Source organism: Polyodon spathula, chromosome 10 (assembly GCF_017654505.1).
Source record: "Polyodon spathula isolate WHYD16114869_AA chromosome 10, ASM1765450v1, whole genome shotgun sequence".
In the NCBI taxonomy this organism is placed as follows: domain Eukaryota; kingdom Metazoa; phylum Chordata; class Actinopteri; order Acipenseriformes; family Polyodontidae; genus Polyodon; species Polyodon spathula.
Genome location: NC_054543.1, coordinates 13201878 through 13225151, shown reverse-complemented (window position 1 = coordinate 13225151; position 23274 = coordinate 13201878). Strand labels below are relative to the sequence as shown.

Below are 23274 nucleotides of genomic sequence, written 5' to 3'. Positions count from 1 at the left end.
ACTTCTTATTTATTTATTTATTCATTTATCTTAACACTGAATATTGAGTAAACTTAAGTTTTAAAAACTCTAAAACTGAACAACACGCATCCTTTTATACACTGTGCTGTATATTCAGTATTGTACACAAAAACAAAGAAAAACATCTTGAGCCTAAAACAACAGAATAAGATTGCTGTATTATTTAAAAAGCACTCCAAAGCAGCAATAGAAAAAGCAAGAGGACAGAGGAGACTTACAATACAGGGTTTGACTCAGAAGTTGTCCTGAAAGGTGTTGGACTACAGTGAAAAGCAGTGAATAGGTGGGGAGAAAAAAAATGAAATGGAAGAAGTTAGAAAACAGACTCATGAACACTGGGAAACGCAAAAAGACACAGAGTAGCACTAAAAAACAAGTGTCTTCGTCAGTGTCTAATACAGTACCTGTACAAACATGCATCTGACTAAGTAATACTGATGTGTTCTTTATTGATGAGAAATAGGAGATAGATGGAAAGACTTGGCAGGGATGCAGCCTTTTGGATTCATTTTAATAATAACAGTGCTGCTAACTGTGCTAACTATAAATAATGTTTTGGCAATTTTAGCAGTTTTCTCCATTCAGTACTTTCAATCATCCAAAGAAGCAACACAGTGCATAAATTTAAAAGAATAGGAGTGCCATAGTTCAAATGTAATCCTATCCTTTTATCCTATCCTCTAAATACCTGTGCTTAATGTGTCAACTAAATGCAGAAGGTTCCTATTCAGGGGCTGATGAAAGAGTGTGAGAGTGAACTCGCTGGTATTTCACCTCACTCAGAATTAGAATTATCTGGGGGTACTGCATGCAATAAGGGGGTAAGGCTATGTTTAATACAAAATATGAGACATTGCTGTTATAGTGAACACAGAAAACTGCTCTCCAAAACAGACTTCTATTTATTTTATTTTAAACAAGCTTTTGAATTTGAATTCCCTTTTCCTAGAATGATAAAGAAAAAAAAAAAAAAACTTGTTATGTAATTTTGCAGGTCCCAACAATAATAAAAAAAATAAAAAAAAACCACAAGAGAAAAAATACTTTCTCTGGAAATACATGGTAAGCAACATCTACAAGCTGCAGAAATTTGGCTTCAAGTGCATTTGCACAAATGGAAGCAGGAAACCATGCGTTTCAGGCTAAATGTTAATTTACTGGTGCATAAGCACAGTAATGGCTTTCCAAGGTCACATTATGAAATCACTTTTAACTGGAAAGGGCAATACAAGCATGAAATGAAAAGGTAGTTTGGAAAAAAGGAAATATATTATTGAAATGACACTAAATAGGAAAGGAGCTTTCTAGTCTGCTGGCAATTTAGGGGTGATGCTGACAGTATGGTTCTCTTTCCCCTGATCATTTAAGAAAGCTGTGAACTCTAAATAATAAATCACTCTTCTGGAATGACATATGCTAACGCTGTAGCTCTTTAGGGACCAAAGAGTAGTGGTTTAGTACTGTAAATGAGGAAAGGTATATACCAGGTTGTCACGGTGACCCTAAATATAGAAGTGCTTTACCTGGACTAGTTCTGTCATCTTAGAATAACATTGCACATACATTGTAATTCACAAAATTACACTTGCATCAAAAATAAAACAATACAAATCCTAATATGCACTTTGTTATTAAAATTTACATTGCAAATAATACCAAGTTTACTGACCACTATCAGCATGTCTTATGCTTAAAGTTTCTCTTTGAGAATCGATTGGAAAATGAACTGGAGTTTCCTGAACTTACTGGTTCTTGCTCCTGTCCTTAAAGGAGTTCTTGCGTGACCCAGAGCCTTCGCTGACGGTCTCGTCCCCCTCCTCGGACTCCAGGCTCCGGTTGCAGCTGCGAATGGTCTGCAGGATGTTGCTGACAGTCGCCTCCTTCTCAGTGTTGTGGAGACCATCCTTCCCAACCCGCTGCAAGAAGTTGTCCTGCCCATTGTAATCTGTGACAAACTACAAGCAACATGTATTTCATTGAGCTGCTATTATCCACAGCGCGAGAGGTTTATAGAGATCCAGGCTGAATTCAGTTTTGATATTGATTATGAGCCATTCATTGAAAACCGCTGAAGATGCTTTAGAAGACATTTACATTTTTTGAAGTTTATTAATCCAGGCGATTAAATGTACTAATCCAGTGACAAAATTATGATAGGTGATGCCATGTGGCAAATATTTCAAAAGTGGTGACTAGTCGAACTATTCCAATCAAATAAGTAGCAATTCTACCGTTACTTACTGTAGTGTTATCGTGGTTATGATATGTTACATTGGTAAACAAATAACCATAAGAAGATTTTCACTCTTAACCTCAACAGATTCCTCCTGAGAGATGAAACAAGGACGGAGTTTCATCAGGCTGGCAGCCCCATCCAGAGCGTCACAGAGCTCCTTCAGAAAGACTCCACAGAAAGGCACCACTTTACAGCCGGGGATGTTCAGAGCCCTGTTCACGACCTTCCTGTACTCTGAAGAGGATTCGTGCTGAGCCATGGCATCCTTCAGGCTTCGCATGGTTTCAATATCAGACTGGTCCATAAACTGCCACATCTTCAGCACCTTCCGAGACCTGGGAGAGAGACATGTGAAACTGATCTTTATACTGGGCGTATTTGGTGTATTTTGGAATGTGAGCATGTAAGCATTCTTAAGACAGGTTTCCATGGTAAATATGAGGTTGTTCTCCATGGGTTCTCTCTCACCTGGTTGACTAAAGCCATTTGTTGATGCACCTAAATTGCTGGCTGACAGCAAGAACATCACAACTACAAAATTACAAAAACTACAAAAGAAACACATGATGATGTTTTTATATAAAAAACTGAAAATGTCACAAAAACTTGCATTTGTGATCCTTTTAGTGTTGTACCGTAACTCTCAGCCAGTGTACTCCATACTTTTAATTTACTAGATTTACTTAGTGAAAAATATATACATGAAGAATGTGCTGAGTTTCACTATGTGTTGAGCAAGTTTCCCCGTGTTCACCCTGTTGTTATTAGGTTAGAACATGTTACATATCAATATACTATATACAAAATTATTATGTATTTGTATTTTTAATCAAATGTATTAACTATAAACATTGCAACACTGATTCACTGGCATCAATACGCAACATATTACTCAATGAGTACACAAGGTTTTACTGTCTGCCCAGCCCCAAAAATGTTGTGTATAAACATTATAAACAACTGAAAGTAATGCTCTTGACAAGAGAACATTTAACTGAAGTTTGCAGAAAACACAGTTTTAGCAAAATTGCAGATTTCTACTGCCAAGGCTTGTTTTTGGTTTGTTCTACAATTCTTCCTCGATGCTGAATTCTATGTTGAAATCATGGTTGTTTCTTTCCCTAAATGGAACGCAAACAAATTGTTAGAAAACACACACAAAGTCAACATGTGGGTGCTTGGTTTGTTTCTAAAAGCATGACATTCCCCCACAAAATATTGTGTGCATCATTCAGAAAAAGTATAATTAGTTTTTCACACCAAAAATTGACTTGTAGCAGTGGAGGAACACTGCATACCTGAGCCCAGCCAGGAATTCCATCACAGCATTGTAGTTGCCCATGTTCCAGCAGCACTTGGCTACGTGGATGAGGTAGGAGAAGACCTCCCGCTTCTCTTCCATGGAGCCGGCAGTCAGGATCAGCCAGGTCACCCAGGAGCTGACCTACAGCACAAACAAGAGGCATGCCATGACACAGCAGCAGGCTAATCCATATTTTACATAGGCTTCGGTTTCTGTGACTTTTACTGCCAAAACTGGTATCACATGTAATGTTGTAGCAGTCTATGCCGAACCTATTGCAGAAACATAATTAAATATATCCCACCAAGTCATTCTGCATTGGTAGTCTAAATAACTTGGTGTACCCCAGCTGTGGGACACCGTGCGTGTTAAAATGTAGAGTGGCTATTTAACTATACAGTGCCAAGATATTTAGTCAACAAGGTTATGACTGGGGTTAAGCAAATAAATCCCTCACCCCCAGTTATTTGTCATTCCTAGAAAATTGATCGATTTTGGGGCACCGCATCGCTTGTTCGATGCCTTGCTAATTTAAATTACTTGCATATATTTGAAGAGCAGATATTTATCTATTCAGGGTTAACAAGATTTTAAGTAAGCAAGCAATGAGTGAGGTTAAAAAAAAAAAAAAAATCTCCAGAACCACAAACCAGCACTGGTATTTTTCCCACAAAAAAGTCCAAACAAAAACAAAACAAAACAAAAAAAAACACTAGCTCCTTTATTTACCTTCTTTGCTTGTGACAGGCCTTATAGTCTTGAGAAGAGGATGTCCTACTGACCCTTATTAACATTTTGCAGACCCAAGTTACATCTGGGAAGCTATGCATCGATATCTCTGTGTGATCTCGAAAGTAAGAGGTTTTACTGGTTCACCATCGCTTGTGTGCCTGTAATTTAATAGAGCAGCATGACTATTAACTCCATAGAGCACTCTATAATAAACATCTGCGAGACTGCTTCTACAGTATTGACCTTACATGTCAGTTTTCAGTTAGTGAATAGATAATGCTATATACAAAAGCCCTTCTGAAGGCTTAAATTGATTGGATATAGATAGACAGAAGTTTTATTTAATTGTATTATTACAATTAATCAGTGCAGGTTTATTTTTTACTATCTATCTATCGCTAACACATGTATTTGTGTAGATTTCTTATATTACTCTGACAAAAATAAGCAGTCTAGCCAACTACCATTTGTTCCAGAAAATATCAATAGTGGGTCAAACAACTTTATTTCAAAGGTAAAATAAAGCGGCCCTGAGGGAAGGTCCCAAACAATCATATAAATCATAAAAAATACTGCATACAAATTCTATTTAGAAACTCATTTGATAAAACCAAGTTTCATATCATAGCGTTGTTATAGCAGTTGGTTGCTTTCCCAAGCAAATTAATAAAAAATAGCTCTATTTCGCATGGACACTAAGATATAACATTTGTTTTATATTAGAAGTGGCATTCCCCCAGGGGCAGTTTTTTTTTTTTTTTTTTTTTGAGTCAACAGTTGTATCTTTTTAAAATGTTTATATAGGCATTGGTCTAACTGCAGAAGGTTACTAGTTCACTAGGCTTCTCCTATTACAGCTTTCAGTGCATACTGTACATACTATAACCAAGGAAATCCTTAACACTTATGGTTTTAAAATGATTTTAAATCCCCTTTTCACTGCTCACTTCATTATTATGATTATATCCCTAATTTATCCAGTTGTCCCACTGTGAATAACACCTTCTTTAACATGGAGACCTGGCTAATTGTGCAGCTGGACCTGTGCAGCTGAAATTGCAGGATATGTGAATATCACAAGAGTTAAACTGCCTCCACATCAAATGCTAACAAGGTGCTGTCACTCTGCTACAAAGCTGCAACTCCAGGACTCTGCCTAGAACGGACCCAAGACAAGACTCTGCCTGGAAATGTGGGATTGAAGACTTCGTTGCTGAGAGGAGAGCTTTTTGTACAGGACACTTCAACAGATTGAGTTTCCAAACCAGCGGACCAAAGGTCTAAGCTTCAAGGAACCGTTGAGTATAATTCCAGTTGCATTTTCCTTTCATGGAACTAAATTAATTAATTGTAACACATTCACATAGAATTGAACAGTTAATTATTTAGTTTGCACCTTTTGCGTGTGAAATAACTTTCAGTGAAACTTGATGAAGTAACTATAAGTAATCTACCTCATATTGTTGTATGAAGAATTTCTTTCAAAGTAAACTTGCCATAACCTTAATCTATATACCTTTAATAAGCTTAATTTTATATATTCTAAGGTTGAGACTGTGCTTGTATGTGGGTGTGTGTGTGAGAGCAAGCTACTAGCTATGTCACAGCTAACTGCTGCCTTGTGTGTGAGGACACAGGCGGTGTCATATTTCAATTGCCTGCTAGCCAGCATGAGTGCAGTGAGACTTGTGTTTGGTGCTTAGAGACTAAGAGATTTACTTTCAGACTTTTCAGATTTCTGTTCATTATTTGTGTACTTAATAAAATACTCCTGTTGATTAAACATTCCTTGTGTCTGCGCGTGAATCCGTGTTCATAGTAAATCCTCGATCTTTGTAACATGTCAATTAAATATTATTAATAAGTGAACTAATCAACCCAGATAAACATTAAATTATTAATGACTGAATTGTTCCTACAATCCACAGGGGCATACAGGTTTGATTCACTGTAGTTCTACATTATCCACAAATAATTAGATTACATAAACCCATCAATACTGAATTACAAAGTTCAAGATTCTGGGTGAATGCTGGGGATTCAGAGAAACAGAACGCCGTTCTTTCAGCTTTCACAGGCAGGTCTCTTCTCAGCAAAAACTACTTCCCAGCTCTCAGTTAGATAAGAAGACATTTTTGTTTATTTATTGCTATTATTACATCAATTTGAAAATGTAATCCAAACGTACAGAAGGAGGACGAGTCGAGTCTGAAGTACTAAAGTAGAACCGTAATATAAATACTGTACATCCACTGGATACCCATTAAATTAGGCATGACATACTTGTTTCAGGTACCTGCATTTATTGATTATGAGAATATTCAATAACAAACAACATAGACCCATGCTGTAGTGTTGTTCTAAATAGGACTTTAGCTGCTTCAAAAACAGCAGCACTTTCATTTAGGTGGCTAGGCAATTGATCAATAATTTCTACTTGACTCCAACATACAAGTGAATGTCAAGAACTGGTTTTCACAGCCCTGTTTAAATGTCACTGAAGCTTACAACCTATAATCACTTCCAATTAGCCTGGAATTTTGATTTCAGCAACAATTGGTTTTGTTTGTTTTCTGCTAGGCAAATGTACAAAGTCTTATTGCATTTCCAGAGCTCATTAATGTGTACTATGTATTTCATCTTCTGTTTCACGGTAGTTGATATACTAGCTTGTCAATCCTTTTCACCTGAAGAAAATGGAATTTACCCAAAACACATTTCTCATAACAACAGTAAGGATATACAGTAGCATAGACATACATCAGATTAGTGATTTGTTTGGAGTATGATAATCTGTGCCATATTACTATGCCTTGGTTAGTGTTTCATAAAAAATGTAATAACCACTGAATACAACTGAGACAGTTATAAAGGTGTATGAATACTTCAAAACAGGCAAACGGATTCTTCAATATTAAACAGATAACATTATATCTGCTCCAGTATTCTGTATCATTAATGTTTTTATTACAATTACTTCTAAGTTTGTTTTGATATACATGTGGTTTACAATGGAACTGGTGTACAATGTGGCAACAAGAGACCTATGGGGCAAGTCTACATTGAAATTATTACAGGTGTACTGATCTGCTCTCTTTGAATTATTTTAGTACAGTACAAAAATATCAAAATTACAAAAGCTTGAAGTAGGGATTTACACTTCTTTCATTTTAACATCTGGCAGCGATGAGGTAATTATAAACTATGACTGTAATAAATGGTTCTTCCTGCGAATCTGGCTCTTACTGCTTCTGGATACAAATTAACCAGAAAGAAGACAAATCGTTCAGAGCTTGTGGAAGTACACTGCTTGGATACTAGGTCTGGAACATTACCTTGGAAAAAGATTGAAGTTCATGATTTTTTTAAAAAGCTAAAAATTTGTCATATATAGGCTTGAAAGCATAGGGGACTCGAATTACAGCGCAACCACAAATGTAATTTGTTCAGCATAAACTCAGTTACTGTATTTTGGCGAACTGGATTATGATTTACCTTAATTAAGCACAATAAAATGTATTTAAAATTCCACTGACTGTACATTCTAATGTGGAAATGTAGAAGGAGCTGTTTAACTTAGTCGTTCGTCCACACAAATGCTGTACAAAAGGTCAGACATTTCAGTAAGAGAACGTGGAAGGAGAAAAGCATGGATTTTGCACTGATTTCAAATAGTTCTGTGTTCTATAGACTTTTATGCATTCCTGTCCTTAGTTTGCATTCGTTCTAATTAGTTTAAAACAGGTCATTAAAGAAATTCCACCTTCCTAAGACTTGCTCAGTCACTGCCCTAAAAGGTAAAATATGCTCTACTTTATTAAACATGTAAAATATCCATTGGGTTTCATTCTTGTGTAGAGCAGATCTGTGGGTGGGTTTAGGACAGACTGGGATGAAGTTAGGATAGAACAAATAGTTTGACTTCTAAAGCAACGCAAGCAAAAAACACACACACAGATATGTTTGAGAAAATGTGTCGGTCACCATTCCTATAGCTTGTGGCTTGTTTTATGTTCATAACCCACAGTTTCTACAGCACAATGACATATGACTTCCCAGATGAGCACAGCGTGACTGCAATCAGCTGTTCTACAAAGTCACATTACATGGCATTCTGCTTTGATTGCTTTCTGCCTGATGTTCTCGCCACCTACAGTCAAGTGAGATGGCAAGAAAAAGCATCTGATGAATTGTAAATCCTATTTACTGACAGTGGCATGTATTAAGACAAGCCAGCTCAGTAGTGCTTGGCTAACAAAATAGGTCTGGGCTGCCACACTTTCTAGGTCTGCTTTGGTATTTTCCAGTAAAACCAACGCGGTCTAAATGCTTGATTGGTTGCCATTGCTCATTTTAACTATAGCCAGGTGTACGGTTTTTCAGAAATGTTTCTCAAAAATATGACAATAGCAAAACCAAATTGCTGCAAAATATGAACTTTACACAACTAAGTGGACGATCAATCAGTCTGAATATGAATACTCTTACTCCTGATCTATTTATGGTACTGTATTAAGGCAGTTTGGTTTGGATCATGTTTCTCAAGGAATTAGTATGTTAAACATAGATGTCATCTTGGTATGCAGGGATGTTTGGTACTGTAATAAAATACAACTTGCAAATACTATAGTTAAGTTATGGAAATTGATGGTATTCTTGTCTCATTCCCAGAACATTTTGTTTTGGTCTAAAGGTATAAAAACATGCTAGAATGTGGAAGGATGTTCTTGTTACAAAGCAGCCTTGAGTTGCCCCTCTACCCAATCAAAAACACTATAGTATGCTACACTGATAACACAAAGAATTATCAGTGTACTACAAATCGAACACAACCTATTTATAACATACAACCTCACAAATCTTTAAATAGGATGCACATTTAAAAATGACGGTATTATATAGAAGTTTTACATACTGAACACAGCCATTACAGGTACAGGATTGAATCTACAATCGCTACAGTATCTGATAAATAAACACACCTAAACTACAATAACAAACCCATGATTAAAGTGGAGGTTTGGGATTCAAGCATGCCCAGCAGAATGGAGGCAACATAAAACACAGGAAAGCAAAGCCTAGTTACAGGAGGTCACAACACCTGTTTTAGTTTTGAAATATTTAGTGCCAAGAAATAGCTTGACTGTGGCAGGCTCTGTTGAAATGCACTGGTGTGGATTCTGGTATGGTATGTTGTTCTAAACCGTGACCTCATGAAGTACAGTTTGGGTGGATATTTTACTTAATAGAATTATAAGACTTCCGGGTTTGTTTGTAATAATATCCAATGTCCTGAGGGATTCACACTTTATATGCTGGATTCTGATGGACCATGTTTTGTGGATGTCCGCAGTTCAGTCAGAATAATCCGCAGCTTCCAAAGAAATGTCTCTCTCTTTTATGGCAAACTGTCCTGGTCATTACACAACCCATATAAAACCTGCAAATTGAATACAGTACACCTACAGGTAAATTATTATTAGGGTGGAGAGTTTGAACACATTAAATAATTTTCAACAAATCAGATTTATCTTGCTGCAGAATGAACACAGAATTCAGATTGGCTCCTGTAACCGCCAAATTATTCCACAATTCTTTACCATGCTGTTATGAAGGCGTATAAAAATGAATGATAATATACAAAAATATACAAAAACAATCTAGCAGGATGTTCACCCATATAATCGTTTTCTAAAGCAAAAGCATAGCAAAGTAGCATAGTGAAAGCAAAAGTAAGAACTATAAAGCTGACAGAGGTCTGGTAAAGCATTTAAAAACAAAACAGCATTGTAACCATGGTAACTCAGGTGAAGTAATAGCATAACCATGGGAACAACATGGAAAAAAAAAAACAGCATAAATACCTTCCTAATGTTTTATAAGCAAAAGTACCTTGGTAAACTTTTATATGGGCACAAGTTAAGAATCATAAGCTTTTCATAGAAACAAATACACTGCATGTTAGTTTTCTCGTAGTCTCTAACATTAAAGAAGCTGTGAGTTAAAGTAATGCTAGGGTAAAAAACAGAAAGCCCGGGCTTCACCGAGCCAACACAAGCATGACTTAATATTAAAGAACAAATCAAAAGTCAAACTTAATGAACAAAAGATGACTTACGCAGTGAGACGACATAAGTAGGACAAAAGAACGGAAAATGCTCCTCTACTTGACGACAAGTAGTAAAATAAAAAAAAAAAATTGGAAACTGGTGAACATAAAAGGCAGGTTGTTTAATCGGAATGTGTAGCATAAATCAGAAAGGATTCTACTTGTAAGTGGAATATTATTATACTTGTTTTTCTTATTCCCTGTCAGTATCTGAACAATGACGCAAGATCACAGGAAAATGTTTTTTTTGGCAGGGATTTTAGTGTATTATCTTATTGGGTATTATTGCATTTATAGGTCAATGACACCATATTATATTTTCCTTTGTTCTCCTTGTGCTCTGCTGGGATATTACTTCACATTTCTGGGGTCACAGGCAGTGTATAAAGGATTACTGATAGTTTTAGCCAATCAGCTTGAGCGTTATTTTATATATATAGTAAATTATATAGTAACCGGAAATCCCTTACACAAGATTACATTTGAATTTGCGTTGGTCAATGACTAAATTGAACACAATACTGAAAATAATAAGCAGACGTTTTATCAAGCGTACTGTGCACAAAAATGACAGTTATTCAGATGTTAAGTTACACGAGCTCTGGTCCAGATACTTATATACACACAATGACCCAACAGCATTAATGCTTGGGGAGTCTAAAATGTTCAATCTGACTACACTGACGGTATTAGCATAGTGGGCAAAAAAGAAAGACAAAGTGTCATTCTTTTCCCATCTAAATGTCTATAACGCACAAACAAATGTTTACCAAAATAATTAATTTTATTTCATAATATATATATATATATATATATATATATATATATATATATATATATATATATATATATATATATATATATATATATTTTATACACACACACACACACACTGAGTGTGTACAAAACATTAGGAACACCTTCCTAATATTGAGTTGCACCCCCTTTTGCCCTCAGAATAGCCTCAATTTGTCGGGGCATGGACTCTACAAGGTGTCGAAAGCGTTCCACAGGGATGCTGGCCCATGTTGACTTCAATGCTTCCCACAGTTGTGTCAAGTTGGCTGGTAATGGATCTCTACTCCGAATAGCTCATTCCATCTCATCCTACAGATGCTCAATTGGATTGAGATCTGGTGGCTGGGCAGGCCACTGCAGTAAGCTGAATTCACTGTCATGTTCGTAGAACCATGCCTGGACAATCCCAGCTTTGTGTCATGGGGCATTATCCTGCTGAAAAAAAATCCATTAGCAGATGGATACACTGCTGTCTTGAAAGGATGCACCTGATTGGCAATGTTCAGATATCCTATGGCATTCAAACGCTGCTCCACTTTTACCAAGGGGCCCAATGTGTGCCATGAAAACACACCCCACACCATCACACCACCACCACCAGCCTGCAATGTTGACACACAAAATGATGGATGCATGTACTCATGTGGTTTTCTCCATACCCTAGTCCTCCCATCAGCATGAAACAGCAGGAACCGGGATTAATCAGACCAGGCAATGTTTTTCCAATCCTCCTGTGTCCAGTATGTTCGTTCCTTAGCCCATTGCAACCGCAATTTCTTGTGTTTTGCTGAAAGATGTGGAACTCTGTTAGGTCATCGGCTGCCATACCCCATTCTTGTCAAGGTACAACGAGTTGTGCATTCTTTTATGGGTCTTTCGGCTCCAGTGTTGTACTGGACTGCCAGTTGACTAATTGTAGTCCGTCTGTTGTTCTGCACAAGTCGTGACTTCCCCTTTGGCCTTTTTCACACATGAGCCGTTTTCTACCACTTGCCTGCTGGTGGCTGGACATTCTTTGGGTGGTAGGTCCTTTCATACAAACAGGAAACTGTTGAGTGTGAAAAACCCAGCAGCGTTGCAGTTCTTGACACACTCAAACCGGCACGACAAGCACCTACTACCATACTCCGTTCAAAAGCACTTAAAACTTTTGTCTTGCCCATTTACCTTCTGAATGGCACACGTACACAATCCATGTCTCAATTGTGTCAAGGCTTAAAAATCCTTCTTTAACCTGTCTCTTTCATCTACACTGATTGAAGTGGATTTAACAGGTTACATCAATAAGGGATCATAGCTTCATAGATTCACCTTGTATATATATATCAATTATTAAAGGTTATAAATAAACAAATTAATAAATACATAAATAAATAAATAACTTGGTTAAAAGACAATCCACGTCCTCAAAATTGTTCTCCAATATACAAGTGGGAGTTTTGTGAATTTTTCAGCATAGCCACTTTAGGAACACCAGCCAGCAACAGTTTAAAATGAAAATAAATACTTTTGCCTGATAACGGGAACAAGAGATGTTTTTTTTGTTTATTTTCAAATTCAGATTTCAATATTCCGAAATTTTGTACTTATTCTGACAACTGGCTGAGCAGTCAGATGCAATGTTAACCCTGGAGGGACACTGTCACTGTCATATAAAACAGCCTCTTGGTAAAGATAATTGTAGGTTAGTCAGACAATGCACCTCTACGCATGAGGGGGGTTTCTTATACACTGTACACCGCTCTGGAAACGTCAAGACAACTCACAGTTCACATTTATCATTAACCACAAAATAGAAAAGGCGTTTTCGTTTTTTATATTAGAACAAATGATTAATGATAAAGGAAATATTTGGAATTGTTGTCATTTTTTATGCTTAGTTTATTTAATATTTTCTACTGGCTTGTGCAATTTATAATGTTGTATATTCCAGAACATTACATATATATATATATTATTAAATTGGCCAGCCAAATTAATTCACAAAAATAATCATTAATAAAATATGAACTATACTATGTATCCTGACACTGAAAAAAAAATAGTCCCTGAAGACTGTTTGATTGTAACATATATTTTGTAATTCTTTTTTTTTTTTTTGCCATAAACATTACATTGAACATTGCCATTTATAGTAACATTTTCCAGATGAAATGACACTTGGGATTTGAAAGAAGACTTATTTCCCACATCTGAGGGAGGATTCATGGAACAGCCAAACACTCCACTTGACATGGAGGGAGGGGCTTCAGGTGTTTTATTTTTAATTTAATTTTTTTTTATTTTGTAGGAAATGATCCTCCTTAGGCTTTGCAGTCTTCACACTAATGGCCGCTAACCGGCATACTTTCCCTAGATTATAAATCGGCATTAGTTGATATGTGGAATAAATGACTTCCGTGTCAGTTTATGCAGTGCTGCAGTCCTTCCTGTCCGCGGCGAGCACAACAGAATTCTATGCCGAACCCGACCTTGTTTAAAAACCCAATGGTTGTGTCAGCAGAGAGCAGGAGAGATTTTAATTTTGTTTTAAATATGTTTCTGAAATCGGAGGGTAGCGGTGAGATGTATCTGTTGTGTCCAGTTTAAACATTGCATACTCACTAGTCAGTTTTATAAGGCAAGATTTAGTTTAATAAGCAGATGCTGCTGCTGCATACCCTGTATACATTACATGCCGAGTGAGACTTGCACGGTGATTTCTCAGATGGCTTTTGAATAGTGTTACTGCTTCTGCTTGCCTCTGAGTTTTCTTTGTTCTGTTCTCTGACTAAATAAATACCACAGGATATTTGCCAATTTTTCTGTAATTCTTAGTGACAGAGATGACAAATAAAAAAAAAAAAAAAAAAAAAAAAAAAAAAACAGATTGTTGAGTGATTTAAATGCTGTTTTCAGTTGACATTTTTACCTATAAAAACACTGTTTAGATAACTGTTACTATTAAGGCATAGTAATATAAATAGATCGGGTAAGTAAGTTGGTCTTTGATGTCATAGGCGTGCGGTAAGAACATTATTACAGCACAGCCATGTGATCTTGTTCAGCCAATCACAGCACTTAATTTATCCAAGCCACTTTATCAATTGCAATTAACAACATGTCCCATGCAAACTTTATCTCATACAATGAAATTATTACAGCAAGATTAATTCGGAACTTATGTTACTGACAAATCACGTGCCCTAAGATTATATTTTAATACTTCGGCTAGTACTTTAACAGGACACTACAGATCTTAAACAAATGGCAAGCTAAAAACAGCTAGACGTTCTTATTTTTTCCAGTCTATCAAGGTTTTGTTCCTTGTACTTCCATTATAATTACAGCAACACCATTAACGTACAGGATGAATACGTAGCAATACTTAAAAAAAAAAAAAAAAAATTGAGAAACAAAAATAAGCCCCTTTTAAGACAAAATCTTTTTTTAATTTTTTTTTTATTTATTTATTTATTTTTTATTTATAAATAGAAAAAAGCCTGGTGACAAAACTGTGTTGTTACTTTCAAATTCAAATAAAAACACCATGAAACATGTTAACCTGAAATAAGACAACCCTGCAGCCCTACCTGTAAGAAGATATGCGTGTTTATATGTGCCATGTTTTCTTGTACAATGCATGCAAACAATCAATGGAATGTGTACTGCTGTTGCCTATTTATATGTGGCCATACCTCATTGAAGCGTGTGACCAGGTCCTCAATGGTGTTGTGGCTGCCATGCTTTTTGGAGAAGGCAGGAGCAGAGAGAGAGGTTTTAAGGACAGGGTGCTGGTTCTGGCAGTCCGGACTGCCCAGGTCCCTGGTCAGGAAGCAGAGGTAATCGAGTGGAAAGACTCTGCGGTACAGCTGCTGCTCCTGCTCTGTCAAAATGCTGGCAATCTCCTCAGGGAACTGGATGAGGTGCCGCAGGTCAGCCAGATCCTTATTGATTCCAGCTACATTCAAGGGCAGAGTGTTTGAACCAGCCATCGTTGTGCCCAGTTGACACTCTAAGGGGAGGCAAAGAAAACGAATAAAGCAACACTCCCTGGTCTATTATCTAGCTTTAATAAGTGTTGACAAACTTTACATAAAATGATGCAGCAAATAATTAGTAGTGTGGAAAATCAGATGACAGCTTACTGTAGTGATCTGTACTGCACTGTTTCTTTGCAAAAGCTGCACAACTTGTGTAACAGATTGTGTCACGTTGCAGCAGGAGAATGTCAACATGAATACAATACAAATAACAGTAATAATAATAATAATAAAATAGATATGATCTACATTGGAACAAAAAGTTCACTCACTTCTAATGTGTATCACACACTACGCAATGAGAGCTGACCAGTGTTCTCAGTTACATAATGCAGCTAAGGAATACCAGCTCTCTCAGTGATTCATTCCAGAAAGTTTGCTGCAGATCCTCAGAGACTAATAAGAATGAAAAACCTTTTTACTAAATGTTTTGTGGTAGATGGTTACTACAATTCCACAACAGATGCATGTTACAAGATATGCGATTCATGAATTATTCTGGTTAATCAACTGATAAAAGGTGAAGGTAAAAGGAAATGTTAAGACTAAAAGTTAAAAAAAACCCTGATTATTCCTGTATAGTGAATGCAGGGTTATTAGTCATTGTCTCCACTGTTGTTCCTTCTCTGCTCTGCTGCAAATGCCCTGGTTCATTTTGAAAGGAACATCGTCTGTGCTCACAAAGGATTCCAAATTTACAAATATCTGTAAACATATTTAACTGCAGTAATTCATAAACAAGCACACTCTCGGGTCCAGCTCACACCTACACAGCCCCCATTTAGTAAACCATACAGAATGCACTGGCTGGTCTCTAGTTTAAATGTTTCGTGAATGGCTAAACCTCTAGTTGTAAACTACACTGAAGCAAAATGTGTACATCTGTACAAAAATAGAACTCAAGGGGGGCAATTTTAATAATCTAAACAGTGGCAGATCTTAATACCGCTGCTGAATCCTGCTGGGGTTTCACCCCAAGATCATTTATTCACTCAAAAATTCACATTTCTGTATGAAATAAAAACAGAGTGAAACGAGGCCCACGAAAATCTATAGTTAGACATTTCTGGGCAGCCTTAAGATAGTAGTACAGTGACATGTTGTCCATGAGAGGACTGTCCAAAGGCAGTATGTCCACAGGCAGATCATAAAATAGTGTTTGTCTCTCATACTGTACTATATGTTGTCAAGAGGGACAGTGGTGAAATGGAGTGAACAAGCTTGTGCAGCCATAAAGAAAGATCTCTGTGGAGACAATAATTGCAGTCTCTAGTAATTTAGAATAACCTACTTTCAAAAACTAACATTAAGGAGCATATAGAGTAAGAGTTGAAAATATTACTCGCTAGATTAATGTGTGATCTCCCATTACTGTTTGGAGTTTTGTTTTCATAGAACTGTATTGAGTCATCAGGAGGCTGTTAATATATACAGTACACTGTAGCTTGGAACTGGGTACTGCACATTGCCAAAAGCAGCAGTCGTTAATGAGGTGTGATAAGTAGTATCTCTCTTTGTCAAAATCTATACTGATAATTGAAAATCATCAACAAATGCAAGTGGGAAACAGTACAATCCAGCAGACATGCCCTCCCTATTCAAAGAAGCTCTGCTACGTGGCAATGCCTGCAGGCAGAAACAGAAGCGTGGATTACTGCCATTCTGATCCACAGAAACTACCGCAAAGTCAAGCTTTTGACTTCAGTCCCTCGTTTTATATGCGCATAACGTGTTCCAGTCACTGATGTTTACAAGACAGCTCAATCTATGAAGAGATTACGATGAAAACCATATCCGTAAAAAAAAAACTATCCTGTTTTGACGTTAATTTAGAGAATATTTTGCTGTTACCATGCAAAGTTTAGCTGAACTAATCATGACACTGCTGCATGTCCATGCTACAACTGACAGAAGAAGCAAATAGGCTGTGTTAGTATCTCACATAATCCACTACCACAACTGTAAACTAAATTAAAGCTTCCATACTCGATGCCAGAGATAATACAAGCACCCTTTCTCATTCTGATCAATTGCTATTTTTTTTTTCTTTTCATATCTAAATTACAAACGTGGCTCACTGCTGGGGTTTTCCAGTACACTGTACAAATATCAAGCCCAATTGTTTGTTTTTTTTTTTTTAAATATGCAGTGGCATTGCCAGTTCCCTCCAGGGTTGCAGCATTTAAATCACTCTGTTAAATTTGAATAGGATGGCTGAGCCACCTCATTCAAGGCAGTGCTGCTTCACTGGCTATGAAAGATATAAAACATGAGGATCAAATCTCTCTAGAAAGATTTGTTTAAAACGCACCATGTGCCACACTTACAGCAGGGCAACACATTAAGTTACAAGTATGAGCAAGAATACACTCTTGTTAATGTAAAACCTGTTACGCACATCAATAATATTTTCAATTGTGTGTATATAGTATATAGTCTACCTTGGTTAACTCGACACCCCACGGGGATGCCATTTAGTGTTGACTTATCCAAGGTGTCAAGTTAACCACCGGTGCACATGAACCATGGCGTTAACATGCTGTGACAGAAACACAATGAACCTTGGTTGTAAATCTCCCTCCCGACCTGTGAGGGCGCTAAGAGAGGACAGAGTTTTTTTTGATCGGCTGGCTTGACAGTTCTTTCCCCTAGTCGGGAAGTCGGTTAGTTTGGAAAAAGGTGAGACTCCTTTGCAAGGACGTATTGACCTGGTAGGGAAACAATGTAGCAGCCGCAGACTGTAAAGGCAGCTGCAGTCGTTTACCATGGGGTCATGCGTGACAGCATATAAGGGGGACGGAGAATCATAATCTGTTCCTTCGCCTTTGATTTGTAGTGAGTAAAAGCCGGAAGGACAGTAAAAGTGTATTGTTGCCAGAAATCGTGAGTGTTGTGTTTTTGTTTGTTTGTAATTGTTTCATCTTGTCTTGTACGTTACCAGACAGTTAACACAGTTCCGGAGCTGTCGCTAGGGGCCAGCACGAAATCGAACAACACTGCACCTTTGTCACGAATAAAACTGTGTTTGTACCACTAGCACTAATTCACGCACTAACGGACTTGTGTATGTGTTTTGTGGTTTGTGTGGGTGTATAATAATAACAGGATTATTATTTGCAGGGCAACACAGGGATTATACATTAAGTAACACAAGCCGCTGTATTACTCACCTCCATTATTATTTACTGTTTGTTTTGCTATCAGACATTGGACTTAAAAATAAATAAATCAAACCTTTTCACCTGGTTTACAATTGTCTGTCTGTTCTCTAATCACCTTTACCAGCACACAATCAACCACTTTGCCACACATGCATATAAGTAACAGAACTCACACATTTACAGTAATACAGTATTTACAAGTTTATTTTTAGTTAAATGTCCTTATGAAAACAGTTGGTTGAACTGCAGTGAATGACTCCATTACAGTATACAGTACTGTACAAACTCGGTACAACTCGTATAGTTCAACTGAAATAAGAATTAATAAAATAACTACGAAAACAATCCAACCACAAACCTTTAGGTATTGGCTTGAACTGTCTAATTTGACGGCTTAAATAGCAAATTTTAACAAATGTACATTACATAGAATTAACTTGGTGAACAAAAACAATAAAAAAAAAAAACTTACAGTTTCACACAGAAATCAAGCATGCAAAAACACATGCTTTGAAAGTTCTGCTGACAAGCTTGTTATCCCAAATAACATGAGCTTTAAAGCCAATTGAACGAGACCTCATTTTTCGCTTCTAACTCATTATGAACTGACACTACAACCAGCTGCATTTGAAAGTTACGAATGAATGAATGAATGAACGATCCGTTTCCATTCAGAGTTCATAATGTAAAAAGTAAAAAAAAAAAAAAAAAAAAAAAAAAAAGTACTTTCCTGATCAGCAAAACATTATCTCCATTCACTAACATGGACTCACATATGAAATTGCTCAGCTCTTCACTGATTTTAATGAAGATCTGTATCAGGGCTGAAATTTACGATGGGTGCAGTTGATGCTAAGCATTTGGAGCTGGACCGATGCAATCTGACATACAAATGGCGCTAATTACTCCATCATTCCGGGCAAAGGACCAGCCTTCTTTGAAGTGCTTTTAAAACAAACAGCACAGCATAGCGCAAGGCCACGTTTAGGGGCTCCACCACATTTTTAGATATATATCTCAACTACTTTACAAACTGAACGCTTTCACCTAAAAACAAGCTAACCTTAAAAATGACTATACAGTAGTTTGTTAAATAGAAAATGGCCATGTATTTTTCTAACTTCGTTTTACAAAAAGACTTTTGAAAACATGCAGTTTTCAAGGTGCTTAAAAGAAACCCTATTATCTAAAAACATTTTTTGAAAGTCATTTGCTGTTTCCAAATCCATATAATTTGGAAGTCAAACGATTTTGGATAGGCACAAGTTAAACAAGGCATTACTTGAACAAACACTGAACTGCAATTTCAATATTCGATTTTGTTTTGTATTTATTTATGCACTATTTATTTGCAAAGCTGGCAGCACTCCCAATAATCACAGATATGTGATCACCAGGAGAAACCACCAGGAGAACCATCTAATTTTCAAGAGGAGATAGAGAAGGTCTCACTCCTGTGACACTGTGGTGCAGTAAAAGAGACACATGAATTTGAATAGTGCCTTCCTCAATGCATTCACTCCAGTACACTGTATAGAAACATGACTTGGTTTCTTTTAGTTTTATTACTTCTCTATTAAATATACAGTAGCACTAAAGATCAGCTCAAAAAACATGCGTGTTTTAGCTCAGGTTGAGAGTACAATATAACGTGATGGGCTCCTTTAACAACTGCACCAGGTAAAGGAATACGCTGTTACTGGATTCCTGGCTGGTACCTGTATATAAAACCCCAACACAAGTTTAGAATTTAGATTTGCACACAACAAGAATGTTAAAGTAACGGACCTTAAAATTCACTGCATTTCCAACAGGGTACATTTACACCAACGTTCACCATTGCAAATAAATTATCCGTAATTTAGCTGTAAACGTAGCCCACTTATTTTGCTAATAACACAAAACAATAATACTTCTAGAAAAAAAATACAACCCTTGATAACTAAAAAAACAGACGTATAAACATATGAGAGTATGTATCAAATCTGGATCCCAAACGATGCACATGAATACAGGATATAACTATTTCAGATTGGAAGTAATATACACAGAATAAAAAAAAATAAGCATAATATTTTACAAGAACAGAATTCATCATTATTATCCTCAAAAAGCAATGATTATGTTAAATTCAAATTTGTAATGATTAAATAATATCAGCAATACAAAATGACATGAATTGTGTCCATATATAGAGATATATAACACACACACACACTTATTTTTAATCTTGTTAAGTCAGTTATTTTCAAAGAACCAAGGAAAAATATTAGTTTTAATAATAGTATATCTGGTGTACACATGCTATCATACTTCAAAAGTGCATTTCAAAACACGCTGTATATATCTTTGTAAATTATCTGTAAAGCATAAAAGATAACCATAAAGTTAAATGATTCATCAATATCATGTTAACAAAAAATAAACATAAGCATTTAAATATAAACTCTGCTTTTAAAACTGATAAACATTCATCCAAAATAAACAGAAGCACGCAGTACACACACACACCCACATACACCCTTTTGCATTTGCTACGGAGGAACACAAGAATCTTTAAATCACTATAAGCCTTTACTTCACCTAATTAAAAAAATATATTGAGAGTCACTCATCATCTGTCCATCAGTGTACATTGTATGTGAAGCATTTCCTTAAGAAAACTAGGCTAGCCGATTCCAAGTTTCAACCTGACCTTATTAGTGGCTATTCATCATTTCACTTAGGCAATACGCAGGCTGGATAAACCTTTCTACTTACAGTCCAGCAACACTGGTATCCTTGAACTTCAATATCTCTGAATGGTAAAGACGCAGCTCAGGCTCTGACAGCTCTTCAGCGATTTGCAAACTTACTTAATAAGCAATCCATCCTTGGTGAATGTTTTCATTGGTAGGAAAGAGGAAAAGGTATCCCAGCCTCAGGGAATAACAGAGCGCTGCACTTGTCCACATTTAACTCAGGCAGCAACTGCGTGCTGAAATCTGACAAAATGCATATCTGTGTGTGTATATATGTGTGTGTGTGAGAGTGAGTGAGAGAGAGTGTGTGAGTGAGTGAGAGAGAGAGTGTGAGTGAGTGAGTGAGAGGAGCGAGAGAGCAAGAGAGCGAGCGAGAGAGCAAGAGAGCGAGCGAGAGAGAGAGAGAGAGAGAGAGAGAGAGAGAGAGAGAGAGAGTGCTGAGGAGGCAATCGTTCGACTGCGCTTGTAGAAGGTCAGGTTACCCACTGATAAAAGCCGGGATACTGTGACTCCAAAGGGAGGAAATTAAGCATCTAAACATTGGCCTGTGTCCATCCAAGGACCAAACAAAAGTTCACCAGATGCCAAACTTATTTTAGATGCGGAGGGAAGGTTTGAAATGACAGGTAGATACATCCAAATAATTTTTCAGTTCACTTAAGCCACCACAAATGTTATCATTTTAGAAGACTGCAAGGATTTCACAGTGAATGTAATTAGTAGAATGGTGATTTATTTGGCATACATTTTTTCCTTCAGTGTATTTCATTACAAAAAGGTTTTCTTGCTAATACAGTAAACATAATTCCTGTTAACCTTAAAAGTTTTATGTGGTCAAAAAGACCACACCATACCCAGATAATGCATGCTTACCACTTCATTTATCACAGATTACTTACTTCCTGAACCTTTATAAGCTTTAAGACAACAACAGTAATAAATAGTAATGTATTGCACTGTAAAACTGTCAGTTCACATAACTATTGTCCCTATTTAAACCAGTTTGTTAAACAGGATGAACAGAGCATATTATTTCTGTACTATAGCTGCTATTGTCCTGTGGATTTTATGCTCATCAACAGGCACATTACAGTCCTGACCACTTTGCATTTAGTGTAGCTGATTGATGCTGAGTCTCATTAGCATGACTGGGCAAAATCAAACCGTGTTCAAAACTACCTCAACAGCTGAAACATTTACTCAGACCTGCTTAGCCTCAATACAAAAACAAAGATATAATAATAACCGCCACAGCATTACATTCCTGGATTTGAATAGTACACCACTGCCTGCCAAACTGCAAAAGGTATAAACTGTATACAATATAGCAACAGTATAAAGTCTGTGACATTGCAGTAAACTTGCTAACTGTCTTTAGAACGGAATACGTGGTTTAAGAAAACTTTAGAACATGTGCAATTTCTAGTAGAATGGGGTAGTTAATATGCTGTCCAATCCGGTATATACAATATGTAAACATGACCTTGTATGTGGTATACAGTCAGCATAAAATTATGCCTAAACATAATAGCATTCTGTTAAAAAATATTTATGGCAGTTATTTATAATTAGAAACAAACAACCTGAGACACTGAATAATATTACTTAGGCGATTGTCTTTAGTTTTGTTGAAGCCATCTAGTCAGTAATATGTTAAAAAAATAAAACATAGTACAGTAAGTTAACTATATTTTAAAGGAATTTCAAATAAATAACTTCAATCAATCAATCAGCCTATACCGCTGTAATCGAATAATAGTAGGGACACGTTTAACTGACAGGCAGAAGGGATTTGACAAGGCGAGACGAATCAAAGCACAATTGGGAGTCTGTTGCACAAACACAGCCTTTATCACTGTACAAAGGGCCAAGGCTTGTTTGAAAAAGCAGTTTTAGAGCTGAAGTATTGCCCTATGTACACTACATCCTTTACACTGCAGTAGTCCATCTTGTGTCTCCCTAAAGAAACAAAGCACTGTGTTAGCTACCCAAGACCTGTCCTCCAGCCAGTTCAGAATGCTACAATACCATGTCACTTTTACATCAGACCAACACAGCAATTACCTTAATGCTGTGACCTTTCTGCTTGGCATTAATACCTCCCCAGCTTTCATAATGGAGGCATGTAACTGCATGTGCTAAACAACATTA

General features: G+C 36.7%; 1 protein-coding gene across 10 annotated transcripts in view; it reads right to left on the bottom strand.

Moving 5' to 3' along the window:
* Positions 1-23274, bottom strand: part of LOC121321848 (1-phosphatidylinositol 4,5-bisphosphate phosphodiesterase epsilon-1-like) — a 121026-nt gene that overhangs the window by 27770 nt on the left and 69982 nt on the right. For 6 of the 10 annotated variants that reach the window (XM_041261133.1, XM_041261130.1, XM_041261125.1 and 3 more), the window contains exons 4-8: positions 14877-15193; positions 3556-3701; positions 2334-2592; positions 1768-1976; positions 240-281 (exon numbers count right to left, since the gene is read on the bottom strand). In XM_041261133.1, coding sequence (XP_041117067.1) covers positions 240-281; positions 1768-1976; positions 2334-2592; positions 3556-3701; positions 14877-15193 — 973 coding nt within the window. The other 4 variants (XM_041261126.1, XM_041261129.1, XM_041261131.1 and 1 more) reach the window with 3 other exon arrangements.